General features: G+C 38.2%; 1 protein-coding gene across 2 annotated transcripts in view; it reads right to left on the reverse strand.

The window, feature by feature from the left end:
• LOC128656393 (uncharacterized) overlaps positions 1–15,423 on the reverse strand; it is a 173,071-nt gene that overhangs the window by 12,521 nt on the left and 145,127 nt on the right. For both annotated transcript variants that reach the window (XM_053710270.1, XM_053710271.1), the window contains exon 7: positions 12,043–12,335. In XM_053710270.1, the coding sequence (XP_053566245.1) occupies positions 12,043–12,335 (293 nt within the window). The remainder of the gene's footprint in view (positions 1–12,042; positions 12,336–15,423) is intronic.

A 15,423-nucleotide genomic window follows, 5' to 3' on the forward strand; every position in this document is an offset into this window, starting at 1 on the left:
ATAAACACTTTATGCTCAGGCGCAATTGTTTAAATTTTTTTTTATAAAAAATGTAAAATTTGTAGTTAAATGCACAGCATAAATCATAATTTAAGTACACTGGATGCTTCAAAAAAAAGCAAAACATATATACTTTAAAAATACAAAGCAAATTGTTTTTTTGTAAAACGGGCTGAACATGAGCAATTCCATGGGCGTATATGAAAGTTTCTCTCAAATCCCAGCGTAATTCTAAAAACATTTTTCGCATTACAGTTCTCATTTTTTCTTGCAATTTAAAGGGTGGCGAGTTTTTGCCAAAATACATTAAACCACTGATTACTCTGAAAGGAAAACCTATGTACAGGTAGCCCTCAGTTTACGCTGGGGTTAGGTTCCAGAAGGAAATGGTTGTAAATCGAAACCCAGTTTATAATGTAAGTCAATGGGAAGTGAGGGGTTAGGTTCCAGGCCCCTCTCAAAATTGTCATAAGTAACACTAATACATTATTTTTAAAGCTTTGAAATGAAGACTTTAAATGCTAAACAGCATTATAAACCTAATAATATAGATTGTATAATCATCAAACTAAGTTTAATGAACAACAATATTTGCTAACAGTAACTAATTAAATAATCACACAACAGACTGCATCATCATCAAACTAAGTTTAATAAACAGAAACATTTTTTTTCTGCAATCAGTTCTCTGCATTGTTAGCATGTAGATAATATTGGGTCTGCACCTATTCTATGCATTTCAATCTGCAGTGATTACGCAATTATGCACCCTCACCTCAAGCAGCTGGACAGGAAGATAATAGGGAAGTGGCTGCTAAAACTTGTTGTTCGATAGCTAATGTCTGCTCTGTTTACACAGATCAATTTCAGGCTTGTAAGTTTGCATATCTTTGCTGCAAAACAAACGGACAGCTCCACCTACTGGCTATTTTAATTAGTGCACTTTGCTTTCCAAAGCTTTTCAATAGCATCACATGACTGAAAAAAAAGGTTGTTATCTGAAACTGCGCAAATTGAACCGGGGTAAACCCGAGGGCCACCTGTATACGAAAATTACAACGCATTTAAGGTACAGTACACTGAGAGCAGAATAATATGATTTGTATTAAGAATAATATTCATGTTTAAATGTAGCCACAAATAAGCAAGTGCTATCAGGGTGCTGAAACTAAAATGGGCTGGCTCCTAAGCTTTACATTCCTGCTTTTCAAATAAAGATAGCAAGAGAATGAAGAAAAAATTATAATAGAGCATGCAATTTTAAACAAATTTCTAATTTACTTCTATCTGAATCATGAAAGAAAAAAATGAGTTTAGTATCCCTTTAAGTGATTGATTTCTAACTTTTAAATTATCCCCTTAACGACCAGGTCGTTATGCCTTTAAGGACCAGCGATGTACCCTGTACGTCACTGCAGTCCTGGGCTTCTCTCTGACCCGATCTCACTCAAAATAGCGAGATTGCGCTATTTCTGCATGCCCCACTCTGTGGTCCTCTCTGCATCGGACAGAGGTAGTGCTGATCGTTGGTGGGTGGGAGCGTTAAGGAGGGAGGCAGGTGGGAGGCCCATTGATGGAGGGGGCGGGAGGAGGCGGGAGGAGGGTGGGACCACGGGGAAAAATAAAATAAGAGCCGGAAAGTGAGGTGGAAGGAGGAGGAAGGGTAATAAGGGGGGATCCTATGTGGGATCCATTGATGGAAGAAAAATAATATATATTAAAAAAAAAGCTTTTTATTTTAGTACTGGCAGACCTTTATGCCAGTACTCAAGATGTGGGTGACAATTGTGGGGTGGGGGAGGGGAAGAGAGCTGTTTGGGAGGGGTCAGGGAGGGATCAGGTGGTGGTATGTGTCAAGTGGGAGGCTGATCTCTACACTAAAGCTAAAATTAACCATACAAGTTACCTAATTAACCCCTTCACTGGTTTGATCGCATTTGGCTGTGAAATGGTGGCATGAAATATACCAAAATGGGCCTATATCAATACTATGGGTTGTCTACTAAAAACAAATATATCGTTTTGATAGGTAAAATATAAAAAAGGCTCTATTTCTGTTTAAATGTAGTGATGCAAAAATGCTAAAAATGCTCTGGTCTTTTGGGGAAGTTTTTGTCTGAAATGCCCGGTCCTTAAGGGGTTAAGTAATAGAGAATCCAAAGCCTGGTAGAAAATGTGGGAATTTATGCCATGGATTTGTAGATTATAAACAGTGTCCAATCCCTAACAGTCTTTCGCCTAGATTACGAGTTTTGCTGGGTAAGGGGAAAAAGCAGCGTTAACAGGTCCTAAACGCTGCTTTTTTAAGCCCGCTGCTATTACGGGTCTTGCAGGTATAGGTGTACCTCACACTTTTTTGGCCTTACCGCAAACCTACTTACGTAAATTTCGTAAAGCCGGTATTACGAGTCTGCCTGGGAGGCCAAAAAGTGAGCGGTACACCCCTCTACTGCCAAGATTCCTAAAGCATTTTAAAGTCAGTTGTTATGAGTTTTACACTACAATGCCATAGCATAAAACTCATAACTAATGTGCTAAAAAGTACACTAACACCCATAAACTACCTATTAACCCCCTAAACCGAGGCCCTCCCACATCGCAACCCCTAATTAAAATTATTAACCCCTAATCTGCTGCTCCGGACATCGCCACCCACTATAAGAAACATATTAACCACTAAACCGGCGCCTCCTCCCGCCTCGCTAACACTAGTTAACATATTATTAACCCCTAATCTGCTGCCCCCAACATCGCCGCCACCTACCTACATTTATTAACCCTTAATCTGTCATCCCAACCGTGTGCCGCCACTATTCTAAATTTATTAACCCTTTAAACCTAAGTCTAACCCTAACCCTAACACCCCCCTAACTTAAATATGATTTAAATAAATCTAATTAGAAATTACTATCATTCCCTAAATTATTTCTATTAAAAACTAAATATTTAAAACTTAAATACTAATAGTTATATTGTAGCTAGCTTAGGGTTAATTTTATTTTATATTGTAGGTGTCGGCGATGTTGGGGCAGCAGATTAGGGGTTAATAAGAATAATGTAGGTGGCGGCGATGTCCGGAGCGGCAGATTAGGGGTTAATAAGTATAATGCAGGTGTCTGCGATGTCGGAGGCGGCAGATTAGGGGTTAATAAGTGTAAAATTAGGGGTGTTTAGACTTGGGGTTCATGTTAGGGTGTTAGGTGTAAACATAAAATGTATTTCCCCATAGGAATCAATGGGGCTGCATTACTGAGATTTACGCTGCTTTTTTGCAGGTGTTAGACTTTCTCTCGGCCGTCTCTCCCCATTGATGTCTATGGGGAAATCGTGCACGAGCACGTACAACCAGCTCACCATTCACTTAAGCAGCGCTGGTATTGGAGTGCAGTGTGGAGCACAATTTTGCTCTACGCTCACTTCTTGCCTGTTAACGCCGGATTTGTAAAAACCCATTATACCAGCGCTGCAGGTAAGTGAGCGGTGAGAAAAAACTGCACGTTAACACCGCACCCCTCATAACGCAAGACTCATAATCTACCCGTTAATTTTTTATGATCTTCTCAACCTAAAATCATCCCTTAAATGGACATAAAAAATTAACTTGTAGACTGAACATGCAATTTTAAGATACATTTCAATTTACTTCAATTATAAAATGTACTTACTTCCAGGGCTGTAGGTATGCAGGTCTCACCAACAGCAATGAGACCATGCTATTTCTGCATGCCTCACTTCCTGACATTGAGACCCACAGCTCTAGAAGCCCTTGTGAGGGCCAACGTACAGAGTATGACAGCTGTCGCAAAGGGGTTAAAGTCAGCTCCATACCTAAGTAAGATCAAGAGCAGTAATGCACTACTGGGAGCTAGCTAAACACATCTGATTAACTGATAAGAGACATATGCAGGGCCGCCACTAGAAATTTTGGGGCCCCTGACTTAATCATTGATCAGGGCCCCTCCCCCCCTTTGACATGTGCAATTTTTGACCAAGTGACTAAAACATATATGCACTTTATTCTTAAGTGTAGTCAAACTTGGAAATGTTGTAAAGGTAGTAACACACAAATGCAGAAACGCACAGACACACTCATACACTGAAACACACACTCACACATAAGGATTCACATATAGGCACTCTAGCAGACATGCAAAGAAACACACAAACACACTCAGACACCCAAACAGACACTCAGCACTTGTTTACATTGACCTGACAAGTAATGCGGTAGACTACAGTTTTGTCAAAAAGGAGATTTACAAAGCAAAATATGGAGTTCTGATTATCTTTTTGTCAAGGAAGATACCAACTAAATGATGATAACAGCAGGCAGTGGCTGAAAGGAAGGGCCCTGAACTGCCTAAACAATAATTTAAAGGTTAAATGGTCAATTGGTAACTTCCTGAAAGGTCTCATTAGTCTCAAAGTCTGTAGAAAGATGTGAATAATCAGTAGTAAGGTCAAAATGTCCTAAAAAAGAACAGACAATGGACACACACACACACAAATTCAAACACAAACTTGCACATACAGTACACCCAAGGAAACACCGACAGACAGCCTCAGAAAACACAGACATACACACACACACAGAGAAACAACCACATAAAACACACAAAGACATACATACACACATCCTCACTCAGACATCCACAGAAAACACATAAATACATACACACACTCTCACAGAGACATCCACAGAAAACACAAAAATACATACATACACCCTCACAGAGACACCCACAGAACACACAGACATACATACATACATACACACACACACACCCTCACAGAGACATCCACAGAAAACACACAAAGACATACACACCCAGCCTCACAGAGGCATCCAGAGAAAATACACAAAGACATACATACACACACCCTCACAGAGACACCCATAGAAATAGCACAAAGACATACGCACACACACCCACGTACATCCACAGAAAATGCACAAAGTCATGCACACCCACCCTTACAGAGAGAACCACAGAAACAAAATACATACACACTCATAGAGACACAAATAAAAGCACAAAGACATAAACGCAGATTTTTTTACAGAAAGGGTGGTGGATTCATGGAATAAACTTCCATTTGAGGTGGTAAACATAAATGCCTAGATTTAGAGTTCTGCGTTAGGGTTAAAAAGCAGCGTTAAGGGGTCCTAATGCTGCTTTTTAACGCCCGCTGGTATTTAGAGTCAGGCAGGAAAGGGTCTACCGCTCACTTTCTTTCCGCGACTCGAGGCTACCGCAGATCCCCTTACATCAATTGTGTATCCTATCTTTTCTATGGGATTTGCCTAACGCTGGTATTACGAGTCTTGGAAGAAGTGAGCGGTAGAGCCTCTACTGACAAGACTCCAACTGCAAAAAAAGTCTGTAGTTAAGAGTTTTATGGGCTAATGCGGTAACATAAAGCTCTTAACTACAGTGCTATAAAGTACACTAACACCTATAAACTACCTATGAACCCCTAAACCGAGGCCCCCCCCACATCGCAAACCCTATAATAAAAAATTGTAACCCCTAATCTGCGGCTCCGGACACCGCTGCAACCTACATTATACCTATGAACCCCTAATCTGCTGCCCCTAACCTCGCCGACACCTATATTATATTTATTTCCCCCCTAATCTGCCCCCCCAACGTCGCCACCACCTACCTACACTTATTAACCCCTAATCTGCCGACCGGACCTCGCCGCCACTATAATAAATGTATTAAACCCCTAAAACCGCCGCACTCCTGCCTAGCAAACACTATAATAAATTTTATTAACCCCTAATCTGCCCTCCCTAACATCGCCGCCCCCTACCTACAATTATTAACCCCTAATCTGCTGCCCCCAATGTCGCTGCTACTATAATAAAGTTATTAACCCCTAAACCTAAGTCTAACCCTAACCCTAACACCCCCTAACTTAAATATCATTTAAATTAAACAAACTAAATTTACTATCATTAAATAAATTAATCCTATTTAAAACTAAATACTTACCTATAAAATAAACTCTAATATAGCTACAATATAACTAATAGTTACATTGTAGCTATTTTAGGATTTATATTTATTTTACAGGCAACTTTGTATTTATTTTAACTAGGTACAATAGCTATTAAATAGTTAATAACTATTTAATAGCTACCTAGTTAAAATAATTACAAAATTACCTGTAAAATAAATCCTAACCTAAGTTACAAATACAAACACTACACTATCATTAAACTAATTAAATAAATTACCTACAATTATCTAAACTAAAATACAATTAAATAAACTAAACTATAGTACAAAAAAAACAAACACTAAATTACAAAAAAATTTAAAATATTACAAGAAGTTTAAACTAATTACACCTAATCTAAGCACCCTAATAAAATAAAAAAGTCCCCCAAAAAAATAAAATTCCCTACCCTATCCTAAATTACAAAGTAATCAGCTCTTTTACCAGCCCTTAAAAGGGCTTTTTTCAGGACATTGCCCCAAAGTAATCAGCTCTTTTACCTGTAAATAAAAATACAATCCCCCCCAACATTACAACCCACCACCCACATACCCCTACTCTAAAACCCACCCGATCCCCCCTTAAAAAAACCTAACACTACACCCCCTGAAGATCACCCTACCTGGAACCGTGTTCACCCAGCCGGGCACCGATGGGCCAGAAGTGGACATCCGGAGCGGCAGAAGTCTTCATCCAATCGGGACAGAAGAAGTCCTCCAAGCAGCAGATGTCTTCATCCAACCGGCATCTTCAATCTTCAATCAACCGGAGCGAAGCCATCTTGAATCCATCCGACGCGGAGCCATCCTCTTTGTACAATGTCCTAAGGCCGAATGAAGGTTCCTTTAAATGACGTCATCCAAGATGGCGTCCCTCGAATTCCGATTGGCTGATAGGATTCTATCAGCCAATCGGAATTAAGGTAGGAAAAATCTGATTGGCTTATGCAATCAGCCAATCAGATTGAAGTTCAATCCAATCGGAACAGCCAATAGAATGCGAGGTCAATCCGATTGCCTGATTGGATTATGCTCAACGCTCCCTTTTCTTAGGCTAACGCAGCCATTCAGACAACTCTTAATACCAGTGTTGGCTTAAGGGTGCGCTGGAAAAAAAGCCTGATTAGCACCGCGGGTCTTTACCGACAAAACTCTAAATCTAGGCGAAAGACTGTAAAGGAATTTAAAAATGCCTGGGACATGCATAAGGCTATCCTAAGGAAAAAGTAACATGTAATATGGTAGTATGGGTAGACTTGATGGGCCTTTTTGGTTCTTATCTACAGTCAAATTCTATTTTTGTCGGTATTTTTGTCGGTAAAAATTTGCGGAGCTAACGCTCCTTTTTTTTCCCAGCGCTCCCTTAAGCCAACGCTGGTATTACAAGTTTTCTGAATGGCTGCGTTAGCCTCAGAAAAGTGAGTGTTGAGCCAAATTTAGCTCCACTTCTACCCTCAATACCAGCGTTGCTTACGGTAGCGGTAAGCTGGAAAAAAGCAGCGTTCAGCTCCTAACGCGGCCCCATTGTTTCCTATGGGGAAACACTTTCTAAGTCTACACCTAACACCCTAACATGAACCCCGAGTCTAAACACCCCAAACCTTACACTTATTAACCCCTAATCTGCCCCCCGACATCGCTGACACCTACATCATATTATTAACCCCTAATCTGCCGCTCCGGACACCGCCGCAACCTACATTATACCTATGAACCCCTAATCTGCTGCCCCCAAAATCGCCGACACCTATATTATATTTATTAACCCCTAATCTTCTGCCCCCAACGTCGCTGCCACCTACCTATACTTATTAACCCCTAATCTGCTGACCGGACATCACCGCCACTATAATAAATGTATTAACCCCTAAACCGCTGCACTCCCGCCTCGCAAAAACTATAATACATTTTATTAACCCCTAATCTGCCCTCCCTAACATCGCTGCAACCTACCTACAATTATTAACCCCTAATCTGCCGCCCCCAACGTCTCCGCTACTATAATAAAGTTATTAACCCCTAAACCTAAGTCTAACCCTAACACCCCCCTAAGTTAAATATAATTTAAATAAAATGAAATAAATTTACTATAATTAAATAAATTATTCCTATTTAAAAAATAAATACTTACCTATAAAATAAACCATAAGATAGCTACAATATAACTAATAGTTACATTGTAGCTATTTTAGGATTTATATTTATTTTACAGGCAACTTTGTATTTATTTTAACTAGGTACAATAGCTATTAAATAGTTAATAACTATTTAATAGCTACCTAGTTAAAATAATTACAAATTTACCTGTAAAATAATTCCTAACCTAAGTTACAAACACTACACTATCAATAAATTAATTAAATAAATTAACTACAATGATCTAAACTAAAATACAATTAAATAAACTAAACTATATTACAAAAAAAACAAACACTAAATTACAAAAAATAAAAAAATATTACAAGAATTTTAATCTAATTACACCTAATCTAAGCCCCCTAATAAAATAAAAACGCCCCCCAAAATAATAAAATGCCCTACCCTATACTAAATTACAAAAGTAATCAGCTCTTTTACTAGCCCTTAAAAGGGCTTTTTGCGGGGCATTGCCCCAAAGTATTGGCTGATCCAATCAGCCAATCGGATTTTTCCTACCTTAATTCCGATTGGCTGATAGAATCCTATCAGCCAATCGGAATTCGAGGGACACCATCTTGGATGACGTCATTTAAAGGAACCTTCATTCGTCGTTAGTCGTCGGGAAGAAGAGGATGCTCCGCGTCGGATGTCTTGAAGATAGACCCGCTCCGCGCCGGATGGATTAAGATAGAAGATGCCGCTTGGATGAAGACTTCTGCTGGATGAAGGACCTCTTCTGCCCTGATCGGATGAAGACTTCTGCCGCTCCGGATGTCCTCTTCTGGCCCATCGGTGCCCAGCTTGGTGAACACGGCTCAAGGTAGGGTGATCTTCAATGGGGTAGTGTTAGGTTTTTTTTAAGGGGGGATCGGGTGGGTTTTAGAGTAGGGGTATGTGGGCGGTGGGTTGTAATGTTGGGGGGGTCTTGTATTTTATTTTACAGGTAAAAGAGCTTATTACTTTGGGGCAATGCCCCACAAAAAGCCCTTTTAAGGGCTGTTAAAAGAGCTGATTACTTTTGTAATTTAGTATAGGGTAGGGAATTTTATTATTTTGGGGGTGCTTTTTTATTTTATTAGGGGGCTTAGATTAGGTGTAATTAGATTAAAATTCTTGTAATTTTTTTTATTTTTTGTAATTTAGTGTTTTTTTGTAATATAGTTTAGTTTATTTAATTGTATTTTAGTTTAGATCATTGTAGTTAATTTATTTAATTAATTTATTGATAGTGTAGTGTTAGGTGTATTTGTAACTTAGGTTAGGATTTATTTTACAGGTAATTTTGTAGTTATTTTAACCATTTAATAGCTATTGTACCTAGTTAAAATAAATACAAAGTTGCCTGTAAAATAAATTTAAATCCTAAAATAGCTACAATTTAACTATTAGTTATATTGTAGCTATCTTATGGTTTATTTTATAGGTAAGTATTTATTTTTAAATAGGAATAATTTATTTAATTATAGTAAATTTATTTCGTTTTATTTAAATTATATTTAACTTAGGGGGGTGTTAGGGTTAGACTTAGGTTTAGGGGTTAATAACTTTATTATAGTAGCGGCGATGTTGGGGGCGGCAGATTAGGGGTTAATAATTGTAGGTAGGTTGCAGCGATGTTAGGGAGGGCAGATTAGGGGTTAATAAAATTTATTATAGTGTTTGCGAGGCGGGAGTGCGGCGGTTTAGGGGTTAATACATTTATTATAGTGGCGACGATGTCCGGTCGGCAGATTAGGGGTTAATAAGTGTAGGTAGGTGGCAGCGATGTTGGGGGGTGCAGATTAGGGGTTAATAAATATAATATAGGTGTCAGCAATGTTAGGGACAGCAGATTAGGGGTTCATAGCTATAATGTAGGTGGCGGCGGTGTCCGGTCGGCAGATTAGGGGTTAAATAATTTTATTATAGTGTTTGTGATGTGGGGGGGCCTCGGTTTACGGGTTAATAGGTAGTTTGTGGGTGTTAGTGTACTTTGTAGCACTTTAGTTAAGAGTTTTATTTTCCGGCGTTAGCCCATAAAACTCTTAACTACTGACTTTTTTATGCGGTAGGAGTCTTGGAGGTAGAGGCTGTACCGCTCACTTCTTCCAAGACTCGCAATACTGGCATTAGGCAAATCCCATTAAAAAGATAGGATACGCAATTGACGTAAGGGGATTTGCGTTAGCCAAAAGTCACTGGAAGAAAAGTGAGCGGTACACCTGTACCTTCCATACTCGTAATACCAGTGGGCGTTAAAAAGCAGTGTTAGGACCCCTTAACGCTGCTTTTTAAGGCTAACGCAGAACTCGTAACTCGTAAATTTTCTGCACATTACATCCCCTAAATCAACGGTGTGTGACATGCATGATAAAAAAAATTGCAGAAATTAAGAGATTACTTTTTAAAGAATCATATTTGTAAATGTACAAGCAAAAATAATTATGTGAATTCAAAATTGTACATTAGTGATCTGGGTAGATGGCTAGATGAAGAAAAGTACTTTTGAAAGGTTGACATATGTTTGTTTGTTTTCCCCATTTTCCCCAACCAAGAGCAGCACTTCAAATATGGTGTACAAATGTTCCCATCTGTCAGCTGTACTTATGGATTTTGAAAATGCTGTACTCTATATGGTCTTGGTGGAACCATAAGCTGGGGTACTCAGTCTCATACCATTAGATCTGGTTAAATGCAGAATTTAGGATTGTGTGTATGTATTTCAAAATTAAGTCAACTGTAGTGTAAACTGAACAGTGTTAAGTTAACCTGTCTCATTTCAAACACTGAGCAATCTTTGTCTGAGAGTATAACATTTTATGCAGATGTAAAAATCTTAGATAAAATGCCTCCTTGCATCTGGAAAGTCCTTGCATAAAGGGGCAGTAAACTGGAATGTAATTAAAATATATATATTAATTAAAAAAAACTCATATCTGCCAAAAGGGCTCCTACCATTTGTGTATTTAAGAGGAAACATTTATTCATTGCTTTAAATATAGAATTTCTACAACATTGTCAAATAATCATAAATACACTGCTGCATATTGCTAAAAAAAAGTGTTTTTATGGACCCCTGGCCCCACCATACAACTACTACCACACTAAAGTTACAATCTGAAATTGCACAAAGAAATAAAAACATTTACTAAGTAAGTCCTACCTCCTCTGCAAATGAAAGTGATATGCTGTCTGACTCAGGCACACACTGTACAAACTTAAGTGCCAAGTCTGTCTCACACTGTGCACAGTGGTTTAGTGCACACTCAGAAATCCTCTCAAATGCTAATGCTTTACTCCCTGTTATAACATTCCCACGCTCAATAGCACTCTGCTGTAGTACCCTCTGGTGGCAGCCAAAATTAAAAAAATATATATATTTTTTTAAATAATAGTTGTTCTTGCCTCATGGGGCACCCTGGCCAATTGGGCCCCTGACAGGAATCACCCCTGTCACCCCCTGATGGCAGCCCTGGGCAAATGTGTATAGGCACAAAGCACCAGCTAGCTCCCAGTAGTGCATTGCTGCTCCTGAGACTACTTAGGTTTGCTTTTCAAGAAAAGATACCAAATGAATGAAACAAGAATGATAACAGAAGTAAATCTAAAACTCTCATGTTTTGTAAGCTCTTAGTTTAGAGGCCTACAAGTCTTGAAATGGGTATTTAATTTATTTCCTGAAAAACTCATAAAATGTTATGGAAACCAGAGTGATGCATTTACAAAAACATATCAAATCAACCATAAAAGTAACCTACAAAGAAGTCGATCATAATCCTTTAAAAAAATGATCAAATTGTTAATCTACACAAATCCACATAGACTATAATGAATGAGTGAATTTCTGAACAAAATATAGGAAACATTTTTCTAAAGGATTCTCATTGACCTCAAAATGTAAATTCAACATACAGACCTTTTGGTGGTAATGATGGAACAGCTTTGGATTTTGGTGGCTTTAAAGTTGTTGGCTGAATGTTGTTTTTGCAACATTTTTTCCTAATTGCCGTAATTAGACTCATTAGTATCTCATGTATTTTGTCTTCTTCTAGAGTTGGCTTTTCCATATTAGTGCTTTTACATTGTGGGCACTGCTCCCTGCAGATTTGTAATAGCACCAAGCCCCTCTTAGAATTTACAGAACGATAGTGAAAAAGAAGTTGGATAAGGCCAGATTTCCAGATATTAGAACATAATGAGCAGACATATCTAAACCAGGTAAAAAAAAAGAATAAATTAATACATGTAAATTAAGAGCACGTTTACATTCCATTTAGAAACAATGAGAATCATTTCAGTTTTAGTGAAAACATTTAAATAAAAACAAAATCATAGAATGGTGAAAGTTGCATGTAGCAGCCAGATTGAATTTATAGCTTTCAAACAAATAAGATGCATACAAATGTACCAAAGGCCTTTGAAATTTTCCTAGAAACATACAAAACATGGAATAGGCTGTACTTTCAAACCGGAGTGGGTTCACATTCCGAGCCACTGGGAAAACTCACAACCCTGGATGCTCACCAGCAATCTCAGACATCTGCATTTGTTTTCAGTGACTCTGGGTAGTGACTGCTGAACTTTCTGGACTTTCTGTGTGTTGTGTTTATATACTTGCCTGTAGTTTTCCTATGGGCTTTGCACCAAAGCCTGTAGTTAAGTGACTGAATAACTGAAATCAGATGTAGCTGTATGTCAGTGCTGGTGATTGGAATAGCCAATAGAATGCAAGCTCAATCCTATTGGCTGATTGGATTTTTTCCACCTTAATTCCTATTGGTTGATAGAATTCTATCAGCCAATCGGAATGTAAGAGACGCCATCTTGGATGACGTAATTTAAAGGAAACTTCATTCTTCAGCGGCGATCATAAGAAGAGGATGCTCCGTGCAGGATGTCTTGAAGATGGAGCCGCTCTGCGCTGGATGGATAAAGATAGAAGATGCCGTCTGGATGAAGACTTCTGCCAGGTTGGATGAAGACTTCCGCCCGCTTGAATGAAGACTTCTGCCGGCTTTGCTCAGGACTTCTGGCGCTTGCATGAGGATGGATGTCGGGTCTTCGAAAACTGTAAGTGGATCGTCTGGGTTTAGTGCTAGGTTTTAATTTCAGGTTAGGAACTTTGGGTGGAAAAAGAGCTAAATGCCCTTTTAAGGGCAATGCCCATACAAATGCCCTTTTCAGGGCAATGGGGAGCTTAGGTTTTTTAGATAGGGTTTTTATTTGGGGGGTTTGGTTGTGTGGGTGGTGGCTTTTACTGTTGGGGGGGTGTTTCTATTTTATTTTACAGATAAAAGAGCTGATTTCTTTGGGGCAATGTCCTACAAAAGGCCCTTTTAAGGGCCATTGGTAGTTTATTGTAGGCTAGGGTTTTTTTATTTTGGGGGGCTTTTTTTTATTTTGATAGGGCTATTAGATTAGGTGTAATTAGAGTGAATATTTGATAATTTATTTTTTATTTTGTGTAAGTGTTTTTTATTTAGTTATTGTTTTTTTGTAACTTAGTAATTCTTTATTGTAGATTTAAATAACTTGAGTAGGGTTAGGTTTTTAAATATACATTATAGTTAATTTAATTTGTAGTTCAATGTAATTTTAGTATAATAGTTAGGGTAGTTTAATTAATAGTTTAATATAGTTTAATGTAATTTTAGTATAATAGTTAGGGTAGGTTAATTAATAGTTTAATATAGTTTAATGTAATTTTAGTATAATAGGGTAGGTTAATTAGTAGTTTAATATAGTTTATTTTAATTCTAAAGGTAAGTTTAAATTTATTATAAGATAGGGATGAGTTAATATTTAATGTAAAGTTAGCGGGTTGTTAGGTTTAGGGGTTAATAGCTTAATTTCGTTTATGGCGATGTGGGGGGCTGGTGGTTTAGGGGTTAATAGGTTAAGTAAGTGGTAGTGATGTGGGAGGCCAGGGGTTTAGGGGTTAATACATTTATTTAGTTGCGGTGGGCTCCGGGAGCGGAGGGATAGGGGTTAATACATTTAGTGCGTTCCGGTGGGCTCCGGGAGCGGAGGGATAGGGGTTAATACATGTAGTTAGTTGCGGTGGGCTCTGGGAGCGGAGGGATAGGGGTTAATAACTTTATTAGAGTTGGGGTGGGCTCCGGGAGCAGCGGGATCGGGTTAATAACTTTATTTAGTTGCGGCAGGGTTCGAGAGTGGCAGGATAGGGGTTAAACATTTTAGTATAGTGGCGGTATTTAGTGACAGGGTATAAATAAAGTTGGGAAAAAGCCAAATAGCAGCGAGATCGATGACTGTTAGTTAACAACAGTCCGCTGCTCATCGCCCCGTACTTGGTGCACAACTTTTTGACAGCTTTTTTTATAAATAAGGAGAGAGTATTCATCTCCGGGCCGCAATGTTAGGCGAGCGCATTGGTGCTGTCGAATGCAGCACAGTTGACTGCTTGATAAATAGGCCTCTATTTCTTTTCATCAAACTTAAAAAAGAATGATAAAATAGTATCGCATTACGTGCGCTGTTGTAAATTAAATTTGAGAATTAATCATTTTTGCAATGAGCATGTACAGACATGTAGAAGTTGTTATAACAAAACATGTACTGGAATTGTAAATTTTGCTGTAACAAATTATTATTGCACCTGTTGTAATGAATGCTATAACCCAATATGTAAATCCATCAGATTTTAATTACAGCATGTATTTAATGTGTATTATTTTTTGTACACAAATAGTTTAAGCTTTATTAATATTTAAAAAAAAAACAAAAAACCAATTCCATAATCAATATTATATTCCAATGTATAAAATCATGTATTTACCATGTATTAATACATTTTCATTATTTTACATACTTGTTATGTTCTAATTTTTTATATAAGCTCAGATACATTTTACACTAGTCAATATTTTAAGCTTTACTAAATTTATAATATAAAAACCCCAAAAAACTCAAATATATGATTAATGATAAAGCAAGGTACACAATATTTGCTAGATATTTTTAGAAATTTACAAACTCAACCATGATGAAGGATTAAAAAGTGATTTAGGTCTTTTCTTTGGCAGCAGGTATCCCTGAGGTGTAGTTAGACCCCTTGGGGCCTATTTAACAAAGGTCTGTCGGACCTGATCAGACAGTGCGGATCAGGTCCGACAGACCTCGCTGAATGCGAAGAGCAATACGCTCTCCGTATTCAGCATTGCACCAGCAGTTCTTGTAAGCTGCTGGTGCAACGGACAGGTTATGTAGCAGAAACACTGGCCCTCAAGCTCCATCCGGAACTTGATAAATGGGCCCCCTTGTGGGTGTTGGAGGT

Source organism: Bombina bombina, chromosome 4 (genome assembly GCF_027579735.1).
Source record: "Bombina bombina isolate aBomBom1 chromosome 4, aBomBom1.pri, whole genome shotgun sequence".
NCBI lineage: Eukaryota > Metazoa > Chordata > Amphibia > Anura > Bombinatoridae > Bombina > Bombina bombina.